The 12,461-nt window shown below is 43.3% G+C and overlaps 1 protein-coding gene across 1 annotated transcript in view; it reads right to left on the bottom strand.

Annotated features, from left to right (window-relative positions):
• CDH20 (cadherin 20) overlaps positions 1–12,461 on the bottom strand; it is a 96,710-nt gene that overhangs the window by 58,888 nt on the left and 25,361 nt on the right. The window contains exons 2-3 of the mRNA XM_044295492.1: positions 11,830–12,124; positions 232–351 (exon numbers count right to left, since the gene is read on the bottom strand). Of these exons, the coding sequence (XP_044151427.1) occupies positions 232–351; positions 11,830–12,124 (415 nt within the window). The remainder of the gene's footprint in view (positions 1–231; positions 352–11,829; positions 12,125–12,461) is intronic.

Here is a 12,461-nt window from a genome sequence, read left to right as displayed (position 1 = left end):
GATTGGGAATAAATGTTTCATATGTGTAAACGTGTCAAAGGGCCTTAACTGTCTGTCTTATCTATCTACACATATTTATATACAGTACATCACTGTACAGATTGTTTCCATGCGAGTAATAGAAATATGAGTATATATTTTTAGGTCAATAAAACAATATCAAAATCTGCCCTAAAAAGTAACACTGGACCTTCAATGTCACCGTGTTAATTTCGCAACCTCAGTAATTACCTGTTTTGGAGTCCACGGAAAAATATGGCTGTCCTTGCACAATACTGTATACAACCTTTGCACTGCTTCCATAAGTAGGATCGTCTGCATCTGTTGCTGACACCTGGATAATAGAGGTACCTGAAAAAAATAGAAAACATTGACCTCTTTTACATTAAGAGTTGAAAATCTAATTTAGCCTCTTCAATAAAAAAACTAAACCAAACAAAAAAAACTTGCAAACTTTGCATAATGACAGCAACACTAACTGTTTAACCACCTGTCAGCAGAAGATTAATTGCCAGCCACATCTTCCATTCCACTAATGTATCCTAACAATATAATGAAGAAACCATTTTTAGAGATAAGCTACAGAAGGCTATTAATGCTTCTCTGTCCTCTTACATATTGGATTTACCATTCATAGTCGACATGATTACTGCTTTAACCACCTGTTCTCTGGTACAAGAATGTCTTTAATTTCACTGCTCTCTGTCTCTGTATGTGCTGTGCATGTAAATCATCTGTATTATAATAATGATTTATTTTACATTCATGGTGTTAAGGAAATTATCCAGCTTCTACTATGGATATAAAAGTGATTTTCATTTTATCTGTATACATGATATAATTTGCTGACATTTGAAAAGAAAACTATAGAAGAAGTGAACTGTGTGTGTTAAGATAAGATAACATTTGTACTACTCCTTGTAATTTTGCCTCTTTTGCTTAAAATTCTAAACCCATTAGTTAACACATTTTTTGTAAAGTGAAACTTGAAAAATAACTAACCAATCAATAGATGGATTCAAAAGCCATTATTGAAATGTCTGTAAACCAATCATGTTTTACTTTGAGGGGTTACACCCTGTGAACTGTGTATAAATAAAGGGTGCAGGACACTTTCACTTTAGGGTCCTGACAAGGTTTTGAACTATACTCAGACTTCTGTCATTTTCCTCCGTCGACGTCATTCACCTGAACACGAGGCAACGATCATCACGTGGCTGACCTTTGGCCTGCCGCAACATTTTCTGGTGGAGACTGCGGGCACCATAACAACACTCCTAGCTGCAGATCGCGACACGGAGACCAGGACCCAGGAAGACCGCGGTAAGTAACCCATTGTGTTACTACCTGTCTCCTGAGCTCTGCTCGCTGTTCTGCAGTGTGGTGTGTGAACGTGGTGCCTGTACCGTGTTCTGGTGAATGTAATATTTCCCCTATATGTGCTAAACTGTCTTTAGGCGTATGAATGCACGAATGTGTGAGTGGCTGAGATAAGCTGAATCTTGGAGGGGTCTGTCCCTGCTCCTCCTGAGCCAAGCTGAAAGTCTAGAGCTCGCTGACTGGCTTGTCCGGTCCCTGTCTCTGGAGGCCTCTGGTTCTGGTGGAGACAGGGTTGACAGACCTATACTGGAGGAGGCTGTGAGAAGTGGCAGTGTATAAAGCTGTCCAGTAAGTTTGGATAGGGGCCCTGCAGTTCCTTGTTGGTACCTGAAAAGGCGCCTGAGGTCAGGGGTTGTTCCAATGTTATGTCATACTGTGTGGTTTCACATGTACTGAGTGCCTGCTGATATTGTGTGAGGAAGAATTACTGCATTGCTGCCAATTCCTGTGCTGTACAGTGTATACATGCGTGGGTATTATGATTCCAGTTTGGATTGGGTGGTTGCAGTTATAATCATTTGGATTGCAGTATTTGTTTGCTTCCTGTGCCATAGAAAGAACGAAGAGGGGTTTAAGGGGTTTCCAGTGAGTAACCCCAGAGAGGACGTGTGAGTTACTCTGTGTGAGGGCAAGACTATATTGTAGTATTGCCAGACCAGTGGATAGTGCTGCCTCGGAAGTGTGCCCACAGCACCACTGGTAGGAAAATTGGTGCCGCCTCGGAAGTGTGTCCACGGCACCAATAGTAGTGCCGCCTCGGAAGTGTGTCCACGGCACTACTGATAGTGCTGCCTCGGAAGTGTGTCCACAGCACTGTTGTAATTCACCAGGTGTGTGAGTACCTGGATAGTGAATTACAAGGAGCCACCCACGGGATGGGGGCTACACAGAGTAAGCGTTCCTCTGAGAAGGGAGCAGAGAAATGGGTCTCTGCAATTGATATTATGCAATGCGCAAAGGGCACTGAAGCAACCAAAGACTGTAGACAAATGCTAAAGAAATTAGGAGCAGGTGTGAATGGAACATTGGATGAACCAGTATGGCAGAAATTTCTTACAAATTTTAAGGGGTGGTTGGAAGACCATAACAAATATGACCAGGCCACAATGTGGTATGATGTAGCCCAGGGAATGACTTTGACTGCCCATAAGGCAAAAGACACTGACAAAGGGACTATGTATGAAATATGGGATGAAATTAAATTGCCTACAAAAGAATTAAACATCCCTTCTGAAGTACGGTGTATTATCCCCCATAACCCACAAAAATCTCTCCCTCCCACAGCACCACCTCCATATAAAAGCCCGGAGGGGTGGACTTGTCCTAATTGTGGACAACAGAACCCAGACACAAGAGTGAGATGCTCAGCCTGTGGGGGGTCCAAGCCACACTCTCGTGTGGGCTTATACCCATTAGTCAATAAGACCCTCCCCACAGTGAAAGCTGGGCAACTGGAAACACATGATTATGAGGTCTATAGGCCATGGACTCCTAGTGAGTTACTGGCTATGTGTAATACTTTGCCAGACCCCCGTACTGTCCCCAGTACTTTCCTTCGTAAATTGGAAAGTATCCAGACCGCATATAAAGCCACTTGGGCGGATCTGGAGAGTCTTCTAGAGACTAAAGGAGGGGAAGTACTTAAGAATCAAATGATGGCAAAAGCCCCTGGTACTGTCCCAGTGGATAAGGCCACAGACCAGTCAGGCCAGGAATTTATCATGGCCCTTAAACCCTGGGTAAAAGAGCAACAGGACAATCAGACTGACACTTTTATGATGCAAACACAAGACGCTAAGCAGACTGTAGCTGACTATGCCACAGCTTTAGAACAGCTCTGGCTTGACTATGGGTATGAGACAGGAGACAGTAAGGACATGAGACTACTAAAACATACATTCATGTCTGGATTAAAAGCACCCATACAGGATGCGGTGAAGAAGGCTCGCCCTGATTGGCGGACCTGCCAGTTCCCTGACCTAGTGGCCATAGCAAAGGGAGCTGAGCTAGACTTACAAAATAAAAAGAAGCCAATAATGGCTAACCAACCTTTTAAACCTAAGGGCAGGTTTCACGAAAGAATACCAGGTGGGGATCAGTCTCCACGTAACTGGGACCAAGTAACATGCTGGAATTGTGGGAAAAAAGGGCATTTTTCAGTCAGATGTCCCCGGAGAGGTCAGGCTACTGCCCGGACCTCTCAATGAAGTGACGGCAATCCTGTGAGTTCCCTCAACGTTAACTACCCCCTTGACGCAATCCCAGGTCCACAACTAATCATCACATCCACATGTGAGGACACAGGGAATTCAATTGACTTCTTGGTAGACACAGGAGCGGCCCATACCCTAATACAAGAAAAATATGTGCCTGAGGAGCTTATCTCCTCAGATTACATCTACTGTCAAGGGGTTGAGGGGACAACTGTTAAACTCCCACTAACAAAGCCTGTTAAACTTAATATTCATGATGCTGCATCTATTGTCACACGTGTGTTGGTAAGCTCAGATAGTCCATACAATTTGCTGGGGACTGACGTACTCAGTGCCATGAGGGCATCTGTGGATTTCTCTTCAGGAAAACCCCAAATTACAGCCCCTGTGTCTGAAGAGACTCTGTGTGCACTTATGTACTTAATGACATTTAGTGCCCCCTCTGCCTCTCAGAATACACCCCCAGATTGGCTGTCTGAAGTGCCATCACATTTGTGGGCAACTTCCAAGACAGATGTGGGCAGACTACCAGTAACTCCGGTGGTTGTGCAGCTGAAACCTGGCATTAAGCCGCCATGTGTGCGTCAGTACCCATTAAATTCTTCACAGGAAGATGCCATTGCAAATGATCTGGAAGAGCTGTTGGGGAAAGGGTTAATAATCCCTATAAAAAGCCCCTTTAATACACCCCTATTTCCTGTAAAGAAGAAACAGACTGTGAAGGGTCAGCCTCCAGTCTATCGTATGGTACATGATTTAAGGGCAGTGAATGCTGTAACTGTCATAAATACACCACAAGTGCCCAATCCACACACACTGTTAAACCAAGTGCCCATAGATGCCACATCTTTTTCTGTCATTGATCTTGCAAATGCTTTCTTCTCTGTCCCTTTAGATGAAGAATGCTGGCCCTACTTTGCTTTCACTTTTCGTCACAAGCAGTATGCATGGGTCGTTTTACCACAAGGGGCTGCCAATTCCCCTGATATTTTCTCCACTGCTTTACACTCTGTGTTGCAGTCCTGGCAGCCGGCCTATCCGGACACTGTTCTTTTACAATATATTGATGATCTGTTGCTTTGTTGCCACAGCTCTGAACAGTGTAAAGAAGAATCTTTATCTTTGCTTATTTTCCTTGCTGAAAATGGTTGTAAAGCCTCCAAGGAGAAGCTGCAACTTTGTAAATCTACTGTGATTTTCCTAGGTCACTGTATTTCTCCAGGTACCAAACACCTCACGACTGAGAGGGTTACTGCTATCCGGCAGCACCCCCTGCCAAGTACTCCAAGGGCTCTGCGTGCCTTTATTGGACTTGTCAGTTACTGTCGCCCCTGGATTAAGGATTGCTCTCAGATGATGCAGCCACTATATGATTGCCTCAAAGGAGAGACCTTTGAACTCACACCAGGAGCTGTGAGTGCATTTCATACATTAAAACTCACTCTCACCACGACACCAGCATTGGGCATCCCCAATTACAAACAAACTTTCACGTTGTATTGTCATGAGCAAGGGGGATTTGCCTCAGGTGTATTGACGCAGAAACATGGGGATCGTATGCGGCCTATAGCATACTATTCTACCAGTTTGGATTGTATTGCCAGAGCACTACCCACATGTTTCAGAGCTGTCGCTGCTGCCTCTGAATTGGTGCTAAAGACGGAAGACTTGGTACTACAACACCCTCTTACCTTACAAGCACCACATTCAGTTGCTGAATTACTGCACTCCACCAAACTGAAACATTTGTCTCAAGCCAGGATCACGAAATATGAGATGACACTCCTCAGTCCCCACATTACCTTACAGCGATGTACTGTTCTAAATCCAGCTACTTTGATGCCAGTGGATTTAGAAGAGGAGGGGGGAGTGGGAGTAGTAGACATGTCTGATCCAGTTGCAAATCATAACTGTCATGAATTGATGATTGCAGAAACAAAAGGGTTACCAAATGTTACTGAAACACCATTAACTAAACCTGATGCTGAGTATTTTGTAGATGGCTCCAGATGGTGGAATGACGAACAAGGACACTTTGTCACCGGGTATGCGGTAATCCAGGATGGTAAGGTAATCATACAAAAACCACTCCCATCTTGTGCGTCTGCACAGGAGGCGGAGTTGAAGGCACTCACTGACGCATGTACAATGGGTAAGGGACTGAGAATAAATTGTTACACTGATTCCAGGTATGCTTTCGGGGTAGCACATGATTTTGGTGTTATCTGGAAAACTAGGGGATTTCTGACTTCCTCGGGCAAACCAATTAAAAATTCAGAAGCAGTACAGAGCCTCATAGAGGCCCTAGAGCTGCCCACAGAGGTAGCCATTGTTAAAGTGCCAGCCCATGTGAAGCAAGATGATCCGCTGGCTGTGGGAAATGCTCAAGCAGACCAAGCAGCCAAACAAGCAGCCGGTCTGCCGCTCCTGACATTGTTTTTTCCAACTATGCCAGATTTGTCGCTCTTGCAGGAATTACAGGCCCAGATAACGCCTCAAGACAAAAAGGTATGGATGGAGGCGGGGGCTACGAAGACAGAAGAGCTCTGGCAGGTAAATGGCAGAACATGTTTGCCTCGGAGTTTGTATCCGATGATGGCCAATTTAGCACATGGCCCTACTCATTTGTCGAAAGGAGCTATGAGCGCACTAGTGTTAGAACATTGGTTTGCACCTGGAATTCAGACCCTCTTTGAAAAGTTTGTTCAGGGTTGTCTTACATGTGCCAGACATAACCCTGGGAGGTTTGTAAAGACCCCCAAGAAACACACTCCCAAACCCTTGTACCCGTTTCAAAGAGTGCAGGTGGATTACATCCAGCTACCCAAGGTGAGCACATATGAGTATGTCCTTGTAGCCATTGATGTATTCTCAGGCTGGCCAGAAGCTTGGCCAGTAACTACAGCTACAGCCAAAAATACTGCTAAGAAAATATTGTCAGAGGTAGTCTGCAGATATGGGATTCCAGAGGTAATAGAGTCAGACAGAGGTACCCACTTCACTGGGGAGATAATGGGACACATACTGAAGACCCTAGGGATCACACAAGCCCTGCACACTCCCTATCACCCGGAAAGCAGCGGAAAGGTGGAAAGACTTAATGGGACAATTAAATTAAAATTGCAAAAGTATTTAGACTCACACAGTTCTATGAACTGGGTAGAAGCTTTGCCAGTAGTATTATATGCCATCCGCACTACTCCTACTGGACAAGAAAAGCTTAGTCCGTTTGAAATTTTGTTTGGTTCTGCACCAAGGACAGGGTTATATTTTCCACAGCAGCTGCAAGCAGACTACTCTACCCTGACTTCATATTTGGTGGAATTGCATGAACATCTGTCAAAGGTGCATTCACGTGTTTTCTCTTCTATACCAGATCCTAATTCTCTTGAAGGTACACATTCTCTAGTTCCTGGAGATTGGGTAGTCCTGAAGAGGCATGTAAGAAAGACCCTGGAGCCAAGGTTTGACGGTCCATATCAGGTGCAACTGACCACACCCACCGCCGTCAAGCTGAACGGGAGACCAGTCTGGGTCCATGCAAGTCACTGCAAAAAGGTTCTGAAGACAGACAGTCACGAACAGGAAAGCAGCCCTACAGTTGTAAATCCAACCAGTTGTGAGAATAACGTGGATCAGTAGACCATCACAATGCATGCAATGCCTTGCCTGTTTCTTTATATTCTATGTTTTTGTGCGCAGGTGAAAGGAGGAAAACATACAAATTCCATTTGGCAACTACATCAACAGACTGCCAAGCAGCTGAATACTACTGACTGTTGGATATGCTCTCATATCCCTGCCAACTACAAGGGAATCCCTCTGATAGGTGTTCCAATCTCTATGAATGATTTGAATCTCACAGACTATAGCTATGATGTTCAAATAGATGTAGATCACACCTCACATAATGCTGTTTCTGATCAAGGGATATACTTAGAGATTACTGGTATAATCTCTCCGCCCACTATATGTTTGGGGCCTATGTTTGTGAACCATATAGCTAAGATAAAGGGCCGTTTTGTCAGTTTACCACAGATATATGTGGGGGAAACAGATTGTAGAAATGCTACTCTGATATTCAATATGGAATTTAGGAAGACTTCATGTGACATAGTTAATACTAACTGTAATAGTTTGTGTTTCTGTCCAACTATGAAAGTTTCTTGTGCCCCCAGGTGTGCCTGTCCAGAAAAGAAGGACAAGGACAAATGGACTTGTAAGACGAAATTGTATGATAATATGATATGGTTTCAGGGATGGCTGGGACATCACGGCAGGATGATTCCCAAAGTCCTGAAACAAGGACTATATTACATTTGTGGTAACAGAGCCTACTCATGGCTCCCTATGGGGGCATGGGGCAACTGTACCATAGGAAGAGTTGTCCCAGCCATCAGACGACGCACAAACATTTCACTTACTGATGCCCCTGAAACTCTTCTTGGGATGACTAGAAACAAACGAGAGTTATTCACATCAGCAGATAAAGCCTGGATGTGGTTCCCTTCTTGGACAGGTTGGGGAATTGAGTTAGCAAATAAATTAAACAAATATGCAAATATCATGGATGGAATTATTAATGAGACCACAAGTTCAATCCATGCCCTTAATGAGGAACTGGCACAAGTCAGGAAAGTGGCTCTCCAAAATAGGATGGCCTTAGACTACCTCCTAGCTATAGAGGGTGGGACTTGTGCTATCATAGGAGAAGAATGCTGCACCTGGGTTGAAGATTCACATGATCCCATAGAGGCCCACATGAATAAGGTAAAGGAATTGCAACAAAAAGCTAGAGACATAGCTAAAGAAGGATGGAACCCCTTCTCTTGGATGGGGTCTATAGGTGTCTGGTTCAACAATATGATCTCTGATTTACTGAAGCCCATAGTGGTAGTGATAGGCCTGGTTTTGATACTGCTAATTGCTTGGAAATTACTAATGTTGTGTATTTCTCATTGCAGTAGGGGAAATTCCCTCCCTTGAAAATAGATGACACAACAGCCCTGGAGATGACAGTCTGAAGCTCCTGTGCTGCGATGTATCCCTAGTTGCTGTTGTCATCCACTTAGATAGTGTGTTTGTGTGTAGTATGTGGTTTTAATAAAATGTATGCTTAATCAAATGACAACTACTAGACAGGCTGGAATCGATGCTTGCATCGCATGGTCTATGCAGCTTATCTGTATACTCTGTGAAGTACGGGCTGTCTAAGGGGTCATTTGTTTGTTTAGGCAGGTTAGTAGTTAGCAAGACACACATGATACAATGAAGCCTTCAGAAGGAAGAAAACGTCTACCACGTGAACAGAAAAATGAAAAAAAGGAGGGAAATGTTAAGGAAATTATCCAGCTTCTACTATGGATATAAAAGTGATTTTCATTTTATCTGTATACATGATATAATTTGCTGACATTTGAAAAGAAAACTATAGAAGAAGTGAACTGTGTGTGTTAAGATAAGATAACATTTGTACTACTCCTTGTAATTTTGCCTCTTTTGCTTAAAATTCTAAACCCATTAGTTAACACATTTTTTGTAAAGTGAAACTTGAAAAATAACTAACCAATCAATAGATGGATTCAAAAGCCATTATTGAAATGTCTGTAAACCAATCATGTTTTACTTTGAGGGGTTACACCCTGTGAACTGTGTATAAATAAAGGGTGCAGGACACTTTCACTTTAGGGTCCTGACAAGGTTTTGAACTATACTCAGACTTCTGTCATTTTCCTCCGTCGACGTCATTCACCTGAACACGAGGCAACGATCATCACGTGGCTGACCTTTGGCCTGCCGCAACACATGGGTTGTTTTAAGACACTCTATAGTCAAGATTAGCAAACTATGTATTGCTGTTGGAATGGGGACATGGGCCAACAAAAGTTGCTCATAGCTGTGGTCCGAACGCTCATTAGGGTGACAGTTATTTCACCCCCCACTCGCACAATATACAGAGAAGCTTGGCTTGCCCACAAATGCATGTGGACTGGAGAGGGGGATACGCCACTGCTACAAATCTCTGGAGCTGGCTTATCCTCCTAGAGAACATCAGGATTGGATGTTGAAATTTAGCATTCACCATCATTCTCTTTTCTGACATTAGCTATTGTGGGAAATTCGGAAGCCCCCATACACACCATATAGTCTTCCGATCCTGGCAGTCCATCCTGTTGTTCCTTTTGGAGAACTTGATTGGATATTAAAAATCATCATCCATCTGTTCTCCAGGATGAACTGCTGTGAGAGGGGTTTGGGCAATTTAGCTCTAATATATATGGGGGCCTTAAATATGTTGTCCAGCTTCTGATATTAATGACCTATTCTCAGGATAGGTCATCAATATCAGATCGGTGAAAGTCCGACTCATGGCCCCCCGACGATCAGCTGTTTGAAGAGCTCCTTTGAGAGCTGCATTCTCTTCACTGTTTACGTGAATGGGAATGAGCACTTGTAGTAAAACTCCGCTGATCAGCGGCATGCACAAAGTCAGAGTCCTGCTGATCCGATACTGATGATTTAGTCTAAGGATGGGTTATCAGTTTGTAAGCCGCAAAGATCCAGGCAGTGGCAAAGCAGCCAGGGTAGGGCTGGCCACAGAAATGAGCGGAGCTTAGGTGCAACAAAAGCAATGGTGACTTCTTCATTGAACCGAAGGCCTAATTTGTATATTCTAAAAAATAATTCATAACTCAGAAACGGAGCCTCAGATCAATACAATTAAAACAGTGTTTTAATCAGGTGAACCACAGTTATATGTCTATGCACACAGTTAGATAGGAAGGTCACTGGTGATAGATTCCCTTTAAAGGGGTTGTCTGGGTTCAGAGCTGAACCAGGACATACCCTTATTTTCACCCAGACAGCCCCCCTGAGGCTAGCATCGGAGCATCTCATGCTGGGCAAGGGCTCTTTTGTTTTCAATAACACACTGCCGGGCGGAAGCTTCTGCCTGGCAGTGTGTTCGGTGACGTCACCGGCTCTGATGGGCGGGCTTTAGCGCTGCACTAGCCGTTTTACTGGCTAGGGCAGTACTAAATCCCGCCCAGCAGTCCCATGGAGAGCCCCGGTACGTCACCGGATTTCCAAAAGATGCCTTTGCCCTGCGAGATTTAGCACAGGGCAAAAGAGAGCATCAGAGCATGAACTGCTCCGATGCTCATGTCAGGGGGGCTGCCTGGGTGAAAATGGAGGTATGTCTGGGTTCAGCTCTGAACCCGGACAACCCCTTTAAGTTTGACTTTGAAACTAATCATTTACCTATAGAGTCTATATTTCATGGACTGATTCTTACAAACGTATGTTAATTTTTTAATAAAACCATTTTTATGGTATTATGTTAATCAAGGAAAGAAAATATTTTTATATTGGCAAAGAAAAATGTATGTAGCAGAATAAATGGTGCTATATAAAGATAAAGATATCCATCAGGTTAACCTGCTGGAAGATAAAGGAAAGCCATGGTGGTCTAATCCCTTGTGCTGTCAGATGTATTACCAGTGCAATAGTAATTACCACTAAATAGCATTATGCAGCTTTCTGTGGTGTGATTATTGTACTCTCCTATGAAATAAATGTGTTTAGCCTTGCAAACCACCCCACGCGCCTTTACTCTATGGGTTATGACCACACGGTCAGGTTTCTGCATGCAGTTTTGAAAGCCAAAGTCAAAATTAGATCTTAAAAAGAGAAAATATAAAGAACATATATGATGCATCCTTTTTTTTTTTATTCACTCCTGGTTTTGCCTTTCAAAACGGCAAACAGAAACCTGGCTGTGTGGCCATACCCTATGTGTGTATTTCTAACATCTTTATTCAGCTATGCCTCTTAAAGGAGCTCCAGAATTGGAACTGGCACTGGAAATACACAACTTCATCCACCTTGTAGTGGCTGTGCCTGGTTATAGAAGCTGAGCTCTCATTCAATTAAATGGGAGCCATATTGTAGTAACCAGGCATGACAGCTACAAAGTGGAGGGAACCATGTACTTCTGGTGCCTGGTTTCGGCAATAGCGCTCCTGCAAAATCTGATCGGCAGGGAGCCGGGAGTCAGAGTCCTGAGGATCCAATACTAATGATTTAATCTAAGGATAGGTTATCAGTATTTAAGTCCCAAAGATCACCTTTAATACCACACCTAAATTAAACGTGTATAGTTTAATTACAATATTCCACATATAGTTGGCATGGAATAGAAAATTTTAGTTACTGACATTTTTTCACATCTACTTACCAACTGGTGACATCTCTGGTACAGAAGCTGTGTAAGGTCCATCCAGGAACTTGGGCTCATTGTCATTTATGTCTTGTATTTTAATGATAAATTCAGACTCTGGTTCCATAGGTCTATTAGACCTTCTATCCAAAGCCTGGGCTCTGAGGGTATACTGGGCTCGTTCTTCTCTATCCAGTCTTTGTATGGCGTGGATGTCACCTGTTGTGTCATCAATCGTGAACGTGATTCCTGCCCCATCACCAGTGAGTATGTATTTTATTGAGCCATCTCCTTCATCCATATCTGAATGAAGCTATAAAAAATGAAATTAAAAATAATTACAAAAACACTCTTCTTTGCTATTCTTTTGCTATGTATATGCAATTGAGCCCGTTCTTTGTTGTGGTTTCTAACATGTAGATGATACAGTTATTTGGCAAAGGAAGATTTTTAATGCTTTATGTCAAAGAGAGATTCCCCTTTTTTTACACCTGGCGCGAACTGGGAAGAAGTCGCATGTCCACCATGGCGTACGACAGAATCTTTGCCAGATATCTGTTCGTAAATGACCCCCATTGTTCTTATATTTTTCATCAACAGTGTATTCTAGACCTACTCCAACTTAAAAATAGGAGGAATTTGGCAGATTC

The sequence above is a fragment of the Bufo gargarizans genome, chromosome 5 (genome assembly GCF_014858855.1).
Source record: "Bufo gargarizans isolate SCDJY-AF-19 chromosome 5, ASM1485885v1, whole genome shotgun sequence".
NCBI classification, from domain to species: Eukaryota; Metazoa; Chordata; class Amphibia; order Anura; family Bufonidae; genus Bufo; species Bufo gargarizans.
This window is presented reverse-complemented; position numbering and strand designations above follow the sequence as displayed.